This window comes from Corvus moneduloides, chromosome 7, assembly GCF_009650955.1.
Source record: "Corvus moneduloides isolate bCorMon1 chromosome 7, bCorMon1.pri, whole genome shotgun sequence".
NCBI classification, from domain to species: Eukaryota; Metazoa; Chordata; class Aves; order Passeriformes; family Corvidae; genus Corvus; species Corvus moneduloides.
Genome location: NC_045482.1, coordinates 29,841,835 through 29,861,956, shown reverse-complemented (window position 1 = coordinate 29,861,956; position 20,122 = coordinate 29,841,835). Strand labels below are relative to the sequence as shown.

Below are 20,122 nucleotides of genomic sequence, written 5' to 3'. Positions count from 1 at the left end.
ATCAACTAGGCCAAAGTATGCCAGAATAAGAAGGATCTTGAAGGAATTTGTATTTTATCACCCTTCTAGCCAAATACCACCGGTATGGTCAGCCTTAATGATCTAATCAGCTGCATGTGAAGATGTTGCTGAGATCCACGAGACACAGGAAGGAAACCATGACTTCCCAGCACTGCTACTGCCCATCAGTAGGATACATTGAGGCTACAGCTGTGACCCAAGAAACTCAATTATGGCAGCCCCAGTAGCTTTTCTGAAGATTCAGTGAATATCTCACAAGCAGCAACTCTCCGAGAGCGATGCTGGGAATACTTATGAGCTCAGGAGCTGTGGATGGACCACAGTGGTACCTCTCCAAGTGATGCCTCTTGTTGGGGCTCCCCAGCAAGAGTGGCAGAGCCATCAGCAGCACAGAGCTGACACAGGGCAGCGTCCTGTGTGCAGCATCCTTGTCACACTGACCAGCACTGCTGGCACTGTGTTTGAGCCAGCAAAAAGCTGTACCTGTGATCACAGACAGCATGACAAACACCCTCCCATGATGCCAGGCAGTGCAAAGCTATCCCACACCAAGGTTCTTTTTTCACTGGGAAGAGTGATTTCAGGTAGGCCTGATGCCTTCCATCAGGCAGTTGTGCTGGTTCTGGCTGGGTAAACAAAGCCCTGTATCAGGATTTAGGGTACTGAGAAACTGTGGCTAAAAGCACATAAATCAGAACATCTTCTCAGGATTCAAGGTAGCCAGGATTTGTGATGTTATTAAGCGGCCCTTACAAACCAACAGAGATAATCTAAAGAGGGGCAGCATCCTTTGGCAGCTCAGCCCTGAATGACCTGATGATGTTCAATTAAAAGCAGTTTAGACATACAAACACCACATAGCCCAACCCTCTATGGATAAGTGGTTAGAAAGGTGTCTAAAGAGGAACTAAACCAAAACACTTACTCTTTGTGCCAGTCATAGATCTGGTGAATATTGCCAAATACAATCTTGTCTTTCCCTTTCATATCTTCAGAAACTCCTTTTTCTTCCATCCTCTTCATGAAGCCCTTTAGGATTAAGGATCAGTGGTCAGCAAAGGGTTCATTTAAGGGGGAAACACTTTTTCTTTAAAGAAGCAAAAGTTTAATGCCAAGATATTTTACATTGAAAATGCTTAAAATATCTTTTGAACAATTTAAAACCAGAAAAGCAAGTAGATACTTTAAATTACACAGTTTTCTTAAAAGAAAACTTCAAAGGATTTATTTGGAATATCTGCAATACTTACACAAACCATTATTAGATGCAATTGAAGTGACAAGTGCAATTGTAAGATAAAAGTTAAAGTAGTTTGTCAAGCTCTTGGCTTCTCTGGTAAAAGGAAGAAATCAGACTCTGCACAGATTTCTTCCATTCTTCATCATGAGTATCTTGTGGGAGCACAAAGCCAAGCAGTAAGTTTAGAGTCACAAGAACAGGATTTCTCACACCTCCTGAGAGTTTCTGTGCAAGCCTTTGGAGCATGACAGCCCTCTCAGGTTTGCCAGTGGTGCACGATGTAAGCAGAACATTACACAAAGGTTTCCAAGTTTGGAAGCTGTTGAAAATCCCTGTTAGATAGACTGATAATTCTCCCTGGACTAGTGAATGCCACTAGTGAATCCCACGTCTCCACTTCTGAGTCCTTGCTGGGAAAAAAACTGAACCCTGCACTGAGTTAGACCTGACAGGTGATCCCTAGAGATCAGCCAGATCTTTACAAGTTGAAGCTTATGAAAAAAAAGACTGTTTTTTAATGCAAAAAAAGGACTGGTTTTTAATGTAAAAAACCCCCAAATTCTCTTTTATCTCAAGCTTTTCTGCAAAACAATAATCCATGGGTCACACATGCAGCTCAACACAGTTCCAGGCCCAGCTTCTAGGAAGGTACACAGACAAAGGACAAGTCCAGGTGCAAACTCAAGCAAAGTATGTGTTCACATTACCCACTATGATGGGAAGAAAAGCATGAAATAAGGGGTAGGATGATAAATTATTCTCCACCAATGCCTCCAAGGCTCCTTGCAGCAAAAAGAGTTTGTCACAAGCAGGGTAGCCAAGAAAAACCTTTGCACACTGGAGTTGAACCTAAAATACAACATTTACTAGATGGAAACAAAAATAGTTTCCAAAGGCATTTCTTCTTGTTTCTGTCAACATGAGAAGGGGACCATGGAAGCAGACTGCAAAATAAAGCAGTTTGTTTCTCATGCTGTATTTTTTGTTGTTGTCACTTGTCAGCATGGTGCTTTTTAGTGGGAAAACATTTTGCATAGCAGGGTTTGCTTCAGCTCACCTCCACAACAGTTCCCAAGTCTTTGACGTAGTCTTTTTCAGTCTGCACCAGCTCATTTAAGACAAACCTAAATTAAAACAGAACACACAAGAATTTGACCATACTCCTTGATGTTACCATTTGCTCCTTTACCACATATGATCTCACCATAAAACCCCATCATCATCCAGATCACGTAACACAATTCACCCTTAATTCAGAGCTCAGTGGAATGTAAAAGACAAAAATGTCACATTTCAGGTCAGAGGAATTTCAAATCTCTTAACCACTCTTTCCTGCTATCCCTCTTCCCCCACCACATCCCAGGATGGTGCAAAAGCAGCAGCACAAACAGCTGCCTGTACCTTGAACTACCCCTCCCTGATCTCCTCTCCCCATCCCCTATGCAGCCCCCCTGAGAACGATGGAGACATGTCCTGACCCATTTTGCAGCAAGCAGAGAGGATTTCTTGCTCCAGTCCATCTGGCTTTGCCCAAGATTCATCAATTACATTTCAGTTTGGAAGTTTCAAACACGTGGAAAACAAAGCCCCTCTCCCGTCATAACTAAGAGCTTAATCTTTCGGAGTAGGTAATCTGTGTGTGGGTGTCGAATGTTTTAACTCTGATTTCAGAGCTAATAACCCCGGGTAGGGGAGTCATCTAATGAAGGCCTGATGCATGCAAACAACAGCAAGCTAAAAAAAGCCCCTCCTTTGTAAGTCAAACTGACTAATCACATAATGTTCTTCTGAGGACAATTTCAAAAAGTTACAGTTTGCTGCAGACAGTTTGTCTCTCAATTATGCCAATACATAGATTTGGCACATGACAAATAAAACTTCATCTGTCGTCAAGTTTGCTACAGCAGTAACAAGGCTAACAAGATAGAGGAGTGCATTCATGTCTGATATTTCTCTGTCCACATCAATCACCAGACTGACCCACTTGAAGTGATAGGGCTGAGGGCAAACAGTGCTAAGATAAAGCCTGGTTTAAAATACCTGGAGGGCGAAAAACCAACCAAACTGGCAAGGAGAGACTTAGTTATGAGAGGCTACTGAGAAAATAAATCCTGCTCCTGCTGCGCTCGCGACGTGTCCCTTGCTCAGACAAAGCAGAGGCGATACTTTGGCCATGTGGCAGAAAAAAGTCTAACAGCTTCTTGTTGGTTTGAGAGTGAAATCCAGCCCCCTTGGCAGCAGGCAGGGCTGGCAGCAGCCACACCAGATGCTTGGGCTCTCTGGAGCGCTCTGCCAAGTTGTGCCCGGGCAGCAAACACGTGTAGGGCAAAAGGCAAGAGGCTGCTCTTTCCCAGCAGCATGTGGCCTGAGCAGGCATGTGCTGCACAGCCCCTCAGGCTGCCTGACCCCCGTGCCCTTGGGACAGGCTCCACAGTCCCCTCTGCCCGGAGAGGAAGGCTGGGAGGGGACCCTCCAGCTGGCACCACCTCTGTTTGCATTGCTCCCCACAAGCACAGAGAGCTGCAGAGGGAATGGGAGAACCTCTCCTATCTACGAGGTTACTGCAAGGATCCACCCAGCCAAGTTCTGCTCTAAAAATGAAGCAGCGGGTACCTGTAGTACATAATGCTGCAGGACATGCAGGCAGGTGTGTGTTTGTTAGAAATCAGTGCAGCAGCCAGGTTTCTGGTGAACAGACAAAACCTGCCAATTTACACCTCTACTAGGACTCAGGGTCTGCACCTCCACTGCTTACCTTAAATTCAGCACCAGGGTTCCCTCTGCTCCCCTCTTCGTACCAAGCAGGAAAATCAACCTTGACCATCTCTACTCATTCTCTGAAGCCTACCTGATGCAGCACCTTAGAAGTACACCCAAATTTAAGGTTTCTAAGATGCATGTAGACAAAAATTCAAGTTCACTCATCTCCTGCTCTGATAACAGGGCAGGGAGTTGCTTGCAAATTGCACTGGTCACCAGCAGTTATTGACTACACAGCTGTATTTAAACTGGCATGAACAGGAGCAAGGTTAGAGCCTCCTCACTTCTGATTGAGTCTGAATATCTGGATATCTTGGAAACTCCCTATTAGACCTATACTGAACAATGACACTCAAGGAGACACTACTGTCTTACTGCTCACAGAAATGCAGCAACCAAGCCTGATGGAATAAGGAATTTCCTAACCCCAGGGCTAACTGCTGGCATGCATGTACTGCCAGGAACACAGGACATTGCTGCCTATGCCTGTGCAAGGGTTCAGCTGCTGTGTTGTGGGGATTGGAGGGTCACAGCTCAAGCTGGGAGATCAGCTGCCTCACATGACTGTGGAATTAAATCCAGCAAGCTGGAGAGACACAGAATGAAGACACAAAGGAGCTGGAGGGGGAGACAGATGTCTAATGCTGAAAGCCACTAGCAGGTGCTCCTAAACATCCTGGTGTTCAGGAATTCTGGCAGCTACTAATTGCACGTAATAGGCTGCCGGTCCCTGCCAGAAGCGTTCCTCTAGCTCTTCTTACATTGGCAGAGGTCTCTGCACTAAAACTGCAACCTGCAGTTAGCTGCCAGTCACCTAATTAATGAACTGCCACCAGAGGAACTCCAGATCCTGCAATATTGAGGAGCTTTCAGGAGACAGTCATGGGCAGAGATGTTCCCTGTGGGAAGGCTGACAGCTGCCTTGTAGAAAACTTCTCCCATTCAGAAACACATGCAGGAGTGTCATGTCCTTGTCTGCTGCTGGGAGTTGCTCCATCTCCTCACTGTATCCCTCCTCTGGCTTCCTACAACAAACTGCAGGAGCAAATGATGGCTTTCACAGACCTGTGACACTGCTCTTACTTCCTCTGGTTCTCCTCTGACTTGGCATCTTTCCTAAAATGGGATGCTCTTCTTCCATCTCTCACCTTACCACACTCCCATGAGATCTGTATGGAATGTTACTTCTCCCCTCAATCTACCATTTGATTAATCATTGCAGTTCCTGTTGTTGGTGTAAGAGGTGATACAAAGAAAACAGCTACTTCAGCTTTCTTTCATAAAATTCTTGATTCCGTTGCTCCAATTCTCTGTGTTCTTCAGCTGAACACACATTTAAGAAATGCTTTAATCATTATAGGCTTTGAAGGAATAAGCATTATTTTTAAATTTAAGGGAGTGTACAGCTAATTTTAAAAAACAACTTTCATGAGCTGTCACCACTTCTTTTTTCTCTCATTACCACAGGCATGAGGGTTTCCCAAATGGAACTTTTTCTTCAGTGGCACATTTCCACCACAGATGCATCTGAATCCTGTCCCTTCCTATGCTAATAATGAGGGCAAAAAATATCTCTTTCAAAAAATCTTAGAGGGATTCACTGTTCTTTTTCTCAAAGGTACCTAATAAGGTCAACCACATATTCCCCCTCTGAGAGTTTTCACCTCTGGCAATGCAGTAATTACCAATGCACACATCTCAGTAATACCTGTTGAGCTCTTCAGAGGCTTTTACAGCAATAGATATTTGCTATCTGGTGTAAAAGCTCTACATTTTAGATTGAACATGAGCTTCCTGTGTGTGGAAGTGCTTTTATGAAGTGTTTTTACATGTTAAGAAAAACAGATGCAAGCAGAACACAGCTTTACTCTCAGTTCCACACTCACTCACTGACTACAAAGTATTCCTGCAGTGCTGCTGTGTGTCCCCCTTGGGTACATATTTTGGAAAGAACCAGTAATACAACTTACATCCTGCCTCTCATTGCTTTGGCTTTTTGTTCCTCTTCAAGGTTTCGTGGGGGAGTTGAAGGTGTCATTCCTTCATTTAAGCATCCAGTGGCATCTTTTAAGCCTCCTCGGTAAGATCCTCCTTCAAGGGTCTAAAAAAACCCCAAAGAACAACAGAATAAACATTTTCCTTGAACTCCAGCATCAGTATTCAAGTCAGTTCTGCAACCACCACTACAGAGTATTCAGAAACACTCTCCTGCAGGACTTCGTGAAACACAACCAAACTAGTTTTAGGTTGATGTAGGACCCCACCAAAAAATCCTTAAAGCAGAGTTGTCATCCTCTTGTTAGAAGGTGGAAAAAGATGTTCCAGTAGATCTGAGAAAAGAAAACTCTTCCAAATGATTACAAATCAACCTGGAAATATCCTGATGTCTCAATCAGGACCATTGTTAGGCTACACATGGTTAGAAGTTCCTCTGCCAAAAGCTGAATGGGGGATTCTTGTAGTAAAATAAAACACAAAAAGAAATAGATGGACACATAGCAACATTCCACAATAATTAAAGTTTGCCCCAAATCCCTTGAAAGTAGTTGTAATAGTCTAATAGACTGCATGTGGGGGAGAGAAAATAAAGTATCATCAAAAAAATATGTCTAACCGGATTAATGAAATACTTTTCAGTTTGTTAGTCCCTCGATGGAATAAAACTATTTAAAGTGAATTTTCTGGGAATAGCCTTCTTGGTTTCCCATGCCACAAAGAGCTCCTTTACCACTCATGCCTTATCGAGCACCCTATGAATGCTGACTCTCTTCCTGTACCAACATCTCAAACCGAGAAAATACCAAAACCTTCTGAAATTATTCACTAGATAAAGATGCTTGCTCAGAGTTGCAGTAATTTAATGATCACTGTGGGGATTTAAAAATTTTTTTTTCTCTCTTCATTGTTCCAGAAGATGTAAGGAAATGAACCTTTGTAGGCTCATCATATCCCTGCTTGTTAATTATGTTAAACTTGTTCAGAGAAAGCATTTAGCTAATTTTAGAGGTCCTGGGACATGTAGAAAAAGGTTTAGCTTTGACATTAACATTTTTGAACTGCTCAGGGAAAACTTAAAAGAAGCCAAAATATGAAACAGGATTTACTCCTTGTCCAGCAGACATGGGATCAGCAGGGAGAACACACAATACTGAAATTTTTGACCAAATTAATCCCAGAGCATTTTTATTGCTTATTCCACTCCCTGCAAGAAAGAGTTGACAAGGCAGATTAAAAGTGACACATGAATCTTTGTACAATTAAAGCACAGCTGTGGTACTTCAAGCAGTTCTACTCTTTAGAGGGTCTTTTTACTGAAACCAGAACACCAAACAAATTCACGTGGGTAGTAAAACTCACTGTGCCTCAGAACAATCTTTAAAATAAAACAAACAAAACATCCCACTGTGTAACACTGGAATACCAACAAGACCCCAGAAAGTGTACAGTACAGTAACTCACGCTCTGCAAAGCCTACTCCAGAAGTGACTTTTGACTATGCAGTGCAGAGCCTACGTGAGATGTAGGCTTCATCTCACAGGGGAGCAAAATACTGGGCACTACTGAGAAGCAGAGCACACAGGGTTAATAAAAGCAGAGCAGATGAAGGTAGAAAGCAAGGAAACCAGAACAAGAGGCAGCCTTTTAAAGCCCTTCCTTAGAGTCACATCGGGCCTGCTGTGTACACAGTTTTCACAACACTAAACTTACCAGCTTAGTTTTGACCAACTTTTCTATTGCACTGACAAGATCCGCAGCAGTTGGGACATCGGAGGAGCTCTGTCGAGCAGCTAGCAAAGAAGAGGACTGCAAGACACCAGGTGGCAAAGGAAAAGCAAGTTAGCTTGAGAGGGAGTAGGGAGAGGGAGAAGGGAGAAGGGAGTAGGAAACCCAAGTGCTCAGTGAAGAAGCTTCCAAGACAAGAGAAGGAACATGGAAAGGGGGCTGGAGGGTTAGAGGGACACATGCAAGTCAGGTGAGCGAGTGTTGCTGTGTCAGACAAGCATGGAATTGCCATCCACTTCTGGCTGCACATCTCCCTGCAGCAGTTCCAAGACTGGAACCAGGGAACAGCAGCAAAGACCTGAAGTTCATTTACAAACAGGTCACAGTACTCTTAAAGTTGGTTCCTCCTTCTGAGGCCGTCTAAGGTCTTACAGGCTCCAGAAAATTGATTTTCTTACAGCAGATGTAAGAAATTACCCCCTCCCCCATACATGCATATTTAATAAAGGCAGTTAAGCACAAGGTACACATGGAGTTACAGGCAATAGGGGAGGGAGGCAGGGGGGAACAAATCACCTCCATCCCTTCCCCACAGATCAATTGCAACTCCAAATGAACTTAGGTGACACCTCCCACTCATGCAACTTCAGTTATCTAAAATGTGTAACTCCTCTGTCCCTTCTCAGCAACGAGTGGAGACAAAACATCCCTACATATCTCAGCTCTCCTGGGTACCTGGCACAGGAGGGCAGAAAAACTCAGTTTTAGTTTAAGGTTTTTGCTCTACAAGGGCATATCACCCCTTGATTGTTGTCCTAACCTCAGTCTGAACACCCAAACCCACTTGATAGCTATGGGAATTGGGATTTATTAGCTCACCTGTATATACATTTCTTCTGAAGGCAATACAAGCACTGACTAAAACTACAAGCCCTTTTGTTGTCAGGCTGACACAGACTAAAGCATGGCTAAAATTTTATAAATTATGAAAAAGTTTATTCATCTCTCAGCTGCTTAATGAAAGTCTTGTGGAGGGCAGCTATTTCAATGAAGTCACTGTGCAGGTGCCAGCGAACACGCATCTGAGATTAAACAGTGCTGGGGAGAGAGATGTGCAAATGTGATGGCTGGAATTGGGCAGCTAGCCACCTCTGTCAGCAGCCCTTTGGGGAGGTTGCTCCTGTTGAGTGACACATCCCCAGGAGAAGAAAAAAAGAGGCAAAGGAGATTAATCCTAACCAGAAGCCTTGTGACAGAACAGAAACATGAACACACTGCTACTCATCAACTTGTCTTCCACAAATAATACATCTAATCAACAGTTCTAATTACAACAACAACAAAAACTACAGGAAATCAGGCTGGTAATTGAGGAATTAGGCTGGTAATGCAGGAATCTCATACTAATGTAAAAACTCAGCCTGCCTGTTTCACCTGCAATGCAGACAGACGTGTTTAGAAAAAAAAAAGACTGAAAGTAAGGACTTTGAAGAGATACTGGACAAATACATTGATGATAACTGCCAAACATAGCCATTCTAGCAGGAGGAGTCCAATTTTTGGAGGCACTAAACAGCTGTTGCTCTCACTTATTTTAACTGAAATTGCTCAATGTCTCTGAAAAGTAAATAACTGCAGGATTTTGAAGGAAGCATGAAAACATTTGCTGCCTACAAGAATTCTGGGGTTAAATAAAACTGAGATCGACAGGAGTCTGGTTTGAGTGGGGCAAATTGAAAGATGGTATTTCTATTTCTCATGAAGCAAATTAAGAATTTCTAATACAAAGAAATCTTGTAATTTGTCTTTATGAGAGCCTCCAGGAGCAGTGAGGCACGATTACTGCTGCTTGGCAGATGGACTCAGGGAAAAGTGTCACCTCCCATACATGCACACCTCTCCTACTTACCACAGCTACTGCCCCACACTGCTGCTGCTGGTGCAGCCTAAGCCTGTGCCTGTAAGCACACAGGGAGGACATGAGCAGGCCACTGTGCCCAAACTGACACCATTAAGGAGCTTTCAGCTCCAGCATGGCTCAAACACTGCTAATACGGTGCTCCTGTGCCAGGAAATTCAGGACCCTATGGGCTTTCGTTTTTTACCCCCATGACAAAGGTTGAGTAGGGCAAGAAAAAAACAGGGAAAAAAAAGGGTTTCAGATGCATCTTGCTCTATTTAATCTTCTGTTTTAGAAGTGGGTGAAGAAACAGGATGCCAAAACACTGTGTAAAGCTCAGACATCTGAAGCAGAAAACAGCTTAGTTCCACAACATTTATGCTGTCAGAAATGTATTCACGAAATACTGAAATCACATGGCATGTTGGACACCAAAAACAGTGACCCGAGCTGCAGCAGTTTTGTTTTTCTTTAAAACAAAACACAAAATAAAACCATGTCCCCAAAATCAAAAAGCAAACTAAGCCCCAAACGTTTAGCTAAACGCCATGGGGAACAAGCCAGGAGCAATTGCTGTTGTGCTGGGCATGGATCCACCAGGGCTCTGCTCCGCCGACCTTTCGCCTCTGCCCCTCGCCAGACAGCCAGCAGCACACAGAGCACTCTGAGGGCAGGAGTCCACAGCTCCAGCTGCTTCCTTCTGCTCCTGCTGCCACCACAATGTCGTAACATTTCCTGACAGATTAGCAGCAAGCCCCCGAATCCTTTACTCCATCACTCTGCTCCTTGAGTCCCAGAAATATTTACATCCTCCTCTCTCTGTATTTCCAAACTTCTGCCTGAACCTTCCCCAAGAACATTCTGGGTTGTTTTGGTTTTTCTTTCCTGACAATTTATTAATCTCCCCTATCCTTGCCTCTTTGCCTGAAGCAATTACAATCAGAGGACAGCGATACAGAAGTGGCAGTGCTAAAAACAGATGCCAGCAGGAAAGCAGGAAACTGCAGAACAGGAGGATGGTTTTCTACAAGGGAGATGACAGCACCAGGAAAGGGTGGGGGGACACATGCAGACAGGACTGGCTGTGAATGCAAACCACTGTCTCAGCCATATTCACAGGTTCTTACCCCGAGTCCAAGACAGGACTCTGCAAGCCACAGGGCCAACCACCACAGCAAACTCTGACTTCATGTCAGACAACTACCACCAGCAGCATGGTGCCACCAAACACCCTTTCTACTGCTACAGACAGACACCAACAGCACTTTTCAAACAGATGTAGAAAACACGCATTATCGATCTGCAGGGGCTTTCTAATCACACACAACACAGGCACACCATCGACCTGTCATGAGATGGGATGCCAGGGCTAAATTGCTTATCCAGCAAAATCCACTCGTTTGTAAATCCACTTGGAGAAAGGTATTAGATTATGATTTGCATATAGGAGACTCTCATAACCACAAGTCTAGGCCCTTGATACTAGAAGACCACTATGAAACCACTGTGATATAGCTATGTGAGAAATGCACTTAAACATAAAAATTATATAGTAGGGGAGGCCTTACCATCTCATCTTGGGTAGGATCATTGTCAAAAATCTTCATAGGAGGAGGAAGAGGTGTGTGAGACTCTTCATCTGGTTCATCTTCTCCCCAACCTTTCTTGCTCTTCTGAAGAAAAGTTAAATATAATTAGAAACAGGGACAGCATATTTTATCTTTTCAGCTCAGTATTTTGCTGGATGGAGGGAATTGCAGGTAATGGAAGAGAAGCAGTAAAGACATAAGGTTTTGCTGGTTAATCCTGCTGCATCTTAAGGCTTACAGAAATATGGTTTATAGGTCACTTATGCAGCTAAGGCAGCTACATCTGTGTGCTGACAGAATAGTAGTTTTTTCATTTAAGTAAGAACTGTTCGATGTACAGTTTTAAAAATGTGTTTCTCTATTTATGTTCAGTTAGTATCTTCTGCATTTTTGGCATTAATTCCTCATTCACTTTATCAGAAACGTGCCATTCTGGTGGAGAACATGCCTGCAGAAAAACTGCACGTTTAACTGTATAGCAGATTTAACAGAAACATGGCTATTTCTCTGAGTATTTTCTTTTATTAAGGAATTACACTGCCATTGTAGCATAAAGGTGATATGAAGCTCAGCAAAAAGTGGTAACAGCTGCTCAAGAATAACTTCCTTTCTTTCCCTGGCAGCTTTCTAATTGGCTATTAAAAAAACCTAGTCAAAGCACAATAATATATGCAAACTGTGAAATACTGTTCCTTATATATTCCACTGCTCTTTGGATGACAAAGCTGTTTGCAACAGAGCTTTAAACAACGCAATTTTACGTACCACGGGCTGTTCCCTCCAGACCCTAAGGGAATTGCATTTACTCAAGCATGACTCACACCCCACAGAGGAGAATATCCCAGATACACGGTCTTTCCTGCAATGAACACTAACAAACACCAACACACACCTCATCTGCGCTGTCTCCTTGAGGAGTGGTTTCATCTCCAGTCTTTGGGGAGCCCAGGTCAAAGCTCTTCCTGCCATCTCGCACCTTCTTTTGTTTCTTGATGTGGCTCTCGGTCTTCCCACTGTTCAGGCGGCGCACGGGGCTGGTCAGCCATTTCTTCAGGGTGTTGGTTGAGCGCTTGGGGCCCGGAGAGCTCTGGATGGAGTTGAGGGATGGCTGGGGTTGTAAGTTGGCCACTGAGTCAGACTTGCCCCCGTTGTCATTGGAAGAGACTGAATATGCTTCTGCAAGAAAACGGCGCAGGTGAGAGCTCATTCCAGCACCCCTCTGCTCCCCAGGGCACGTCAGGCGCTCGCAGCACTGAGCATGAGAACACAGCCTGCCTTGGGGAAAGGGTTTGTGACCTATGGACTTTATGCAAACTTTATTGCACACCAGAGAGAGGAATATGCCCTGCAATGGGCATTTCCCACAATCTCACACACCTCTCTTATTTCCTACCACACTATCTGTCCTTATGAAAGATCACAGATGGTGAAGTTTTTTAAATGCAGGTTTTTATTCAGGTTTTTTTTATGGAAGCCTGATTTTCATGCTAAGTGCTGAATTTCTCAGCTTCCTCCCACAATTTCATTGTGAATTGCCAGGAAGAAAATAAGCACAAAAAGTAGATTACTACAGGAGACCTGACAGACACCAACACATTGTCAGGTTCCAATTCCATAAGTGTTTCTCAGCTGGTTCCAGACCCCAATGACATGATTTAGTTAGACTGATTATTAACATTTGAAGCACCTTAAAATTATCTCTTTTGCCTCTGAAAGCAATCTGTCAGAAGAGTTCACACATTCCCTAGAACTAAGCAACTGGAATGAACAATTACAAAAGACGACAAACTGTTCAAACCAAAGGCAACTCTTAATAAGAAGATACGAGACAGGCTTAAAACTAAAAAATAGTTTCATTATATGGAAGCAGGAGGTTCTGCTGAACGACATCCACCCTCAGTTACTGATACACATGTTCAGACTGGCACCTTAGAAAGGGCTGCAACCCTCCTTACTCCCCCCAAATGCAACAGACCAAAGATGTGCCAACGTCAGTAAGGCTTTAAAACCAAAACAAACAAGTTGCTCAAAGATTTCCCAGTTGCCCTTCAGGAACAAGTGACCCGCTTTCAACTTTCTGAAACCATGGCAAGGCAACTCCCTCCCCTCCCTATCCGGGACTGAGATGTTTAATCCCACACAGTTTAGGATAAAGATTTTCTTTTTTTTTTACAAAATTCAGACACTGTTGCACTCCTGTAAGAAACATCTCAGGCTGTACATCAGAAAGGAGCCAGCTGATGTTATCAAACATTTTTACATTGTTATCACTGAATCTTTTATCTGTCCCAGCAGAAACCAAAAACCGAAGTTACAATACAATATCTGGTGCATCCAGATATTCTCAGTTCAGCAATAAATACAATTAGAGATGCTGGGTTGTACAGATGTTGAGCGAGAGCTACTCTCGTAGAGAATCATTACCTGTATTGTTTTAGAAGCCAGTTCCTGATACCTGCATGAAGAAATCATATCCCCTCTGGGCACAGCTGCTGTTTGCAGCTCTCTGTGCACGGAGCAGAGATTGCATCCTGCCTTGTCTGCCAGCTTGCACAGTGCAGATTATTAGAGTCAGAATATTTTATAGCCATACACAGCATCAGTCAGAAGTTGAACCAATAAATTATTACATACCTGAGGTCAAAAGTTAAATTTTAGAACATACAGGAATAATTTTAATAAGCTAGAGAGAAAGTCAAAAGTTCATTTTCCAGACAGGAAGAAAATCTCAATCATCTGCTTTTTGACAACAGGAGTGAGAGCAAGAGGAACTGGGAGGAGGACAGATTCCAGGTGGAGCGGATCCCAGGTGGAGCTGCTGGGGATTTTCTGGCATTCCTCTGTAAGGGCAAAGTAGCAGACTTATCTCCAAAAGGCCTGGGTTTAGCCAGCTCCTGCTGATGTTATTCCATGTACACAAAGTAGCGTTAAATCAACGAGTGCAAGACAGTGTTTGTCAGGGGCCAGCTTATCTCCCCCTCAATAGGCTTTGGATAGCTCTCCCTCACAGGCTCCACGTGATGCTCTGCGAGTTTATCAGCGCGCCTTGCGTCAGCAAAATTCAGGGTTTCACGATGGTGGGTTTGATTTTCCAAGTGCCCTCGCACCCCTGGCAGCACTGAAAGCCCCTCAGGCGGTGGGGGAAGCTTGAAGGTTCCTGGCCTAGGGGCTTTGCTGAGAGGAGTGCCCGCAGGTGCCTGCGCTCCTACCGCTGCTGCAGGAGGATTAACTTTGGGAATTACTGCAGCAAAGGGATCTGGGCTGCAGTCAGATGGAGAAATGCTGGAAGCATTGGCTCTGCGGGGCTGCCACTCCCAAGGATGATTTGGGGGAAGCTGCTGTATCATGGACTCATTGCCTTTGCTGGGAACTGGGCTTGGTGGGAGGTTGAGGAGAACCAAGGATGAGCTGATCTCACCACATCTCAGCTGATGTACAGAGAGGTTTTTACTACACCTTGTAAGTAATGCAGTCCAACCCCCCACCTCCAGTCGACAGCACCTTGCCAATTTAACGTTTGGTAAGGGAAGGGAGCTGATAGAAGGCTAATGAAGCCTGAGACAACCCCAAGGGTTTGTTCCTGAGGTGGCAATCCTATCTCAGCCTGGTGGGCTTGAGGCAGGGCCAAATCCAGGAACCCCGATGGCTGTGAAGGGGCAGTGACCTCCCTTCCCAGCAGGGCCAGGCCCTTGCATTGCTGCTTCCCTCTCCTTTCCCCAGCAGCACAGCTGCAGCTGGGGCATGGACAGACACACAGCACCTCTCCTGCCACGGCACTCTTTGCTCAGCTGTCCTGGGGAAGTGACGGTCAGTAATGCTGTCATTCCTAGGAAGACAGCATGTGGGCAGAAACAGCCCCAGTCCCAAGCTGGCCCACAGCCCACCCTGCCTGTTTGCAATAATTTTGACACCCAGAGCCAGGAACCCCCTGCAGACTGAACATCAGGGTTTCAGAGCCATCAGCCATGACAGAAGCCAACCCACAGCTTTCCAGAGGGAGGCTGTTACACCGTCAAATGATCCCACCTGAAAAAGGCTCTGGATTTTCCTGCTCAAGGTCATGCCTTTGGTGATGAAAAAGGCTGTTTACCAAAGAGTTACTACATGTTGGTCATGCCATGCAACTCTGTCAGATATGAAGTCCCCTTCTTTCTCCTTGTTTGCTGAACTGCCCTGGCTCAGCACGGTAAGGCATCTGGGACAGAGCCCACGCTTTGCCTGGCCTATGCAGCCCAAGACTGGAAACACGGCCTTATGTTGCCTGGTAAGGCAGTCTCTGCTGGCTGGGCAATAGGCAGGGAAGTGGGAGAGAAAGGCTGGCATCAATCTCCCTGCTCCACAGCCACCATGAGAGCCCTTTGATGGTAGGTGCTGATCTCTGCCCACACCCCACATTGGTACAAAGCACTCCATCCCATCATCCCAATTCCCTCCGCTACCGAACACGCAGTATCCAAAAGCCACACTGAGAGTCCACACACAATATTCATAACCTTTTCTTCTTTTTCAAAGGAACTGCAAATTTGGATACATTTGTGAGCAAGTCACATTTGCCTTTTGCCAGCCCTGCTGAGAATGATCTCCTTGGCACATAAAGCAGGTCACAGCGACATGGTTGCAGAGGAAGGACTGGAGCTCAAGGAAGAGCAGAGCTCACAAAATGAGAGAAAGAAACATGAAACACAAAAAAATCTGCCAGGAAAGACCTTGCAGACAAACTCCTCAGCCACATGAGCTCTGCTTCTGCGGCACATATGGCTACAAACACATTAATCATGACACTCGATACTGGCCCGAGACCCAGACACCAGGTGGATCAAGCGGAAGAGGAGGACACGTTACCACGCTCTTCTTGCAAAGCACTAGCACATTTGTGCTTTTCAAGTTGCATTAGTAGAGCTCTTTGGAAACACAGTTTGCTTAAGAAAAGCCAGAGAGCTTTTGGGAAAGATGCAGCAGCTGTCCCCACACTGCAGCGGGTCTGCCCTGAGGAGCTGTCCTCCCACCAATGTCCCAGGACACACATCTAAAAAAAGGTATTTGGTGAAGCAAAATGGGTGTAGGGAGATCAGCAGACTCGTGTGGCTAGATTGATTTCCTGGCCAAACCATTCATTCAGACAGAAGAAATGATGGTTTCCAAAACACTCCTAAGAAAACCTCCAAGAAACCTCTGGCAAGAGGACTGTGAGAGATACTCAGCCAGACCAAAGGGCTTTAACATTCAGAGCTTTTTGCACTGCTGCAGCATGAAATGTTTGTTGTTGTTGGTCAAATGAACAGACATCTGTAAAAGCATAGCTCTTGTACTTGAAAAATAGAAGGTTCCAGTTCTGTGCAACCCTCGGTGTGAAAAGAAAAAACAAAAATTTCTTAGACCTGGTTTTAGAGGCACAGTAATATTCTCATTTGAGTCAGTAGGAATTACTGTTGGAACATAAATGCAAGGCATTTTATTTTTACCTCCCTGTTCCCCAGAACACACATGGGAGGGGAGGTTTGTCTGATCAGGCTCAGGCAGCACCAGACTCCTTTGCAGGACCTCAGATCTCTAACAGGGAAAGGAAAGGCTTCTCAGAGCAACTCTGAAGAAAACATTACTCTTCTCTATTAGATGCATAATAATGACAGATCATAAAGGATAGGAAAGAAATATGTGTCCATAACCAGAAGATAATACAGAATATAGCTATGAAAACAGGAGACTAGAGCAGGGCACAGTCTTGCTTTAAGTGAGGTGAATCCTCTTCTGATTTATCTATGGCTCCATTTACATCCCAGAAAAACAGCCTGAGAGAAAAGGATTTTTCCACAGACATCAAAGAAAATGAGCCAGAATGGGAACTCTGAAGTCCTAGTAGCATGTGCATTTAAATCAACAGGTTTTTTTTACAGAGATAATTCCACTTGTGAATGAAAGCCAATAATGGCAATCTGACTGATGGGCACATAAATCAGCTCTGCTGCACTCAACAGAGCCCATTTTCCACATTTAGTGGTTCCTGTAAAATAACACTTGTGCGAAGACAGAATTTAATCAGATGTGGGTAAAAGACTTGGTCTTTACTTGAGTAAATTTCCTAAAGAATGGGAATCTCCATCCCAAAACTTATTGGAAAGCAGGAATCTTCTAGACTCATCCTGTGCACAAACAAAGCCTCTGTGTTAGTATTTCACGCTAAACAAACAAGATCCATCTAAACCATCAAATGCACCCTCTCCTGTCCTTTTCAAGAGCACCTCCATGATCATCCAGGCTGCAGGTTCCAGGTCACAGTTCTCAGCCTCTTGAACCTTTATACTACCCCTTGGCAAATGCTGCTTTGAGAGCCCCCTCGGATCTGCTCAAGGGATTCAGGACTAAAGCTCTACCTGATGGATGCAAACATGGCAGAATGAGGTATGAACACTGCTCCTTTGGTCTTTTCTGTGCTTTTGTATTAAATGTCCAAAACATGCTCAGTGAAAACGTTTTTATTGGCATGAGTCAGAGTTACAAAACTTTGTGGCTGAGGCAGATGACAGTACCGATCCTGGTTTAAGTGTTGGAGCCCATTCTGCCTGTAAAACCTGGCATGGATTTTGTTTGGGAGGCAAGAACATTAGGATAATACAAAGTCACTTTACAGCTATTCCTCTAGTGAAAACGCTAGGTTTTAACAACGCAAATAATGTATCCTACAACCTCTAATGTCAACAGATAAGTTGTCTCCTCAGACACTGCCTCTGAAACAGGCTCTGGGGAAGAATGTAAGTGAAAACAAGGAAATTTTCAGTGCCCATGTCAGACAAAGGCAGAGGACAACTGGCTTGAAAAGCCCTTTAGATTAGAAGTACATTAAACTTTCGCAATGGAATTGCAAAACGTGCCCTGGAGACTTCCATGGCTCCCCATCTGCTCCCAGCTCTGCTCAGCCGCTCCACACGTGTCCAACCACAGACCTGCCCCGTGCTCCAGCTCGAGCTAAAAATGAGATGGGACCGTGTAGGAGAGAATTTCACACCAGAGGGTAAAGACACGTTCAAACTATGCCATTGATATCTAAATGCAAATTTTGTTCAGAGATTCAAATGCTCTCCCTAACTTCATAATCTCCTGGAAATGAGCAAATATAAAACGTTCAACTGAATTTTCTGTTTGTGTCTTGGGAGTATTATTTCAAGCTTCAAGCTGGAAGTAACATCAAAAGGTATAAATCAATCTGGCAAGATTCTCACAACTCCATTTACATGGATGAAATTACTTCTATCCAAACTCAAGAATAATGGTATGGAGTTAAATATTTTATAAAAAAGTTTCTAGTCCAATAGAGAAAGCAGCAGACATATTGGACAAAGTTTCTGATCACTGTAATGTAAAACCTCAAAATCTGACTTTCTGTTTCACTGCCAAGCATGCAAACATGACTAACTTCCAAAAAGAACAAGGGAAAAAAAGGACTAGAATCTAAATTAATCACACAACATTCAGAACACACTGTTTTGCTATTGAATAGCTGGCATTTCTTGGAAATATGAAAGAAGAGCTGCTTCGAGATAGAGAATGATCTCCAGAACTCCCTTTAACCACACTGCGAAGCAGGGGATGCTCCTGAGGGATTCTGCATATGGGTTTTGACTTTGGGAAACAGTCACAAATCTGTTGGCTTCAATATTCACCTTTGTGATCATCACTTCCAGGTTGAAACCTAATGTGAGGAAAACAAGCACTGACCCAGCTGGGGTGAGTAAACACTGTCACTTGGAGCCACTCATTTTTGTGGCAGGCAGCAGCTTCACCTCCTGCTCTCGGCAGTCAAGGAGCTGTGCACGCTCTGCCCAAGGGCGATGCAGAGTGGGACACGCCCCGTAGGAGCCTCTCTCTTTCCATTAACTACAGAGGGAGTCCGAGGAAATCATACCCTCAGCTAAATTTAGTTATTGTGAATCCCCTTCCCACGTTTGAGTATGCTTCATACCAGGCCGATCTCGCAGCAGGGAATGATTAGCTGAAGTTAAGCATCTGTCAATTCACTTTAATGAGCAATAACTTGTGGCAACCTGCCATTAGCTTCAGTTGAATAGCTTTTATTTTTAGCTGGTGTTGCTCAGATGCAGCTTCCATCCAACATGTGCTGGGAAAGCTGACATCCCAAAGTAGTCTCCAGGTCTTCATTGTGCCAGTCGGAGTGTCAGGGCTCAAGAGCTGCAGTTCCTGGAGGTCAGAGAAAAGTCACTGCAGTTCTGGGAAAGTTTCAAAGAGTGAGATAAAACCAAAAGCCTGGAGAAACAGCACAGAGGCGCATGGTCCCCAGAGACCTTGCAAGAAAAGTTACTGAAATCCTGAGAGCATGCTGAATGAGTGAGCTGGGTCTCCAGGGAGAGAAACAGCACAAGGGGAAGGCACAGAGAGAGAGAGCCTGCTGAAATAAAGCATGACTTCAGTACTGTCCAAGAGTGCTTAGTGAGAGGAACAAATGCAGAAGTTCTCTATTGTATCTGCTGCATGTGGATCTAAGCTTTTATCAGCGGTGACCGTACAGAGGGCAAGGGGGAAAGAGCAAGATGACTCCTCAAGTGAATATAGGGCAGGGTCTTGTTTCCTACAGATGAGCATTTAACTCAGGAGCTGCTGCACCTGAAAGCAGAACATCTCTTTGTGCCTCCAAAGAGATCCTCAGGAAAGTGTTCAACTCAGCCCCATAGCACCAAGCAGTTGAAGAGTAGCTGAGACACCTGCAGTCCCTCCCTCTGGGTGTCCTGCTCTGAAATGGGTTTCCACAGAACAGCTTACAACTGTTATGGGTACATTAGAAGTACATTAAACTTTCGCAATGGAAACTTCACTGGTTGGAGGTTTGAGCCTTTTTGTCTCCATGTATCAGCCTAATTCATCCTGCTTCAGAGCCTC

The 20,122-nt window shown here is 44.4% G+C and overlaps 1 protein-coding gene across 12 annotated transcripts in view; it reads right to left on the bottom strand.

Moving 5' to 3' along the window:
* KALRN (kalirin RhoGEF kinase) overlaps positions 1-20,122 on the bottom strand; it is a 483,321-nt gene that overhangs the window by 44,997 nt on the left and 418,202 nt on the right. For 9 of the 12 annotated variants that reach the window (XM_032115344.1, XM_032115336.1, XM_032115340.1 and 6 more), the window contains 6 exons: positions 12,126-12,409; positions 11,213-11,317; positions 7,730-7,825; positions 5,992-6,122; positions 2,319-2,385; positions 947-1,050 (listed from right to left, as the gene is read on the bottom strand). In XM_032115344.1, the coding sequence (XP_031971235.1) occupies positions 947-1,050; positions 2,319-2,385; positions 5,992-6,122; positions 7,730-7,825; positions 11,213-11,317; positions 12,126-12,409 (787 nt within the window). The remainder of the gene's footprint in view (positions 1-946; positions 1,051-2,318; positions 2,386-5,991; positions 6,123-7,729; positions 7,826-11,212; positions 11,318-12,125; positions 12,410-20,122) is intronic. The other 3 variants (XM_032115337.1, XM_032115342.1, XM_032115343.1) reach the window with 3 other exon arrangements.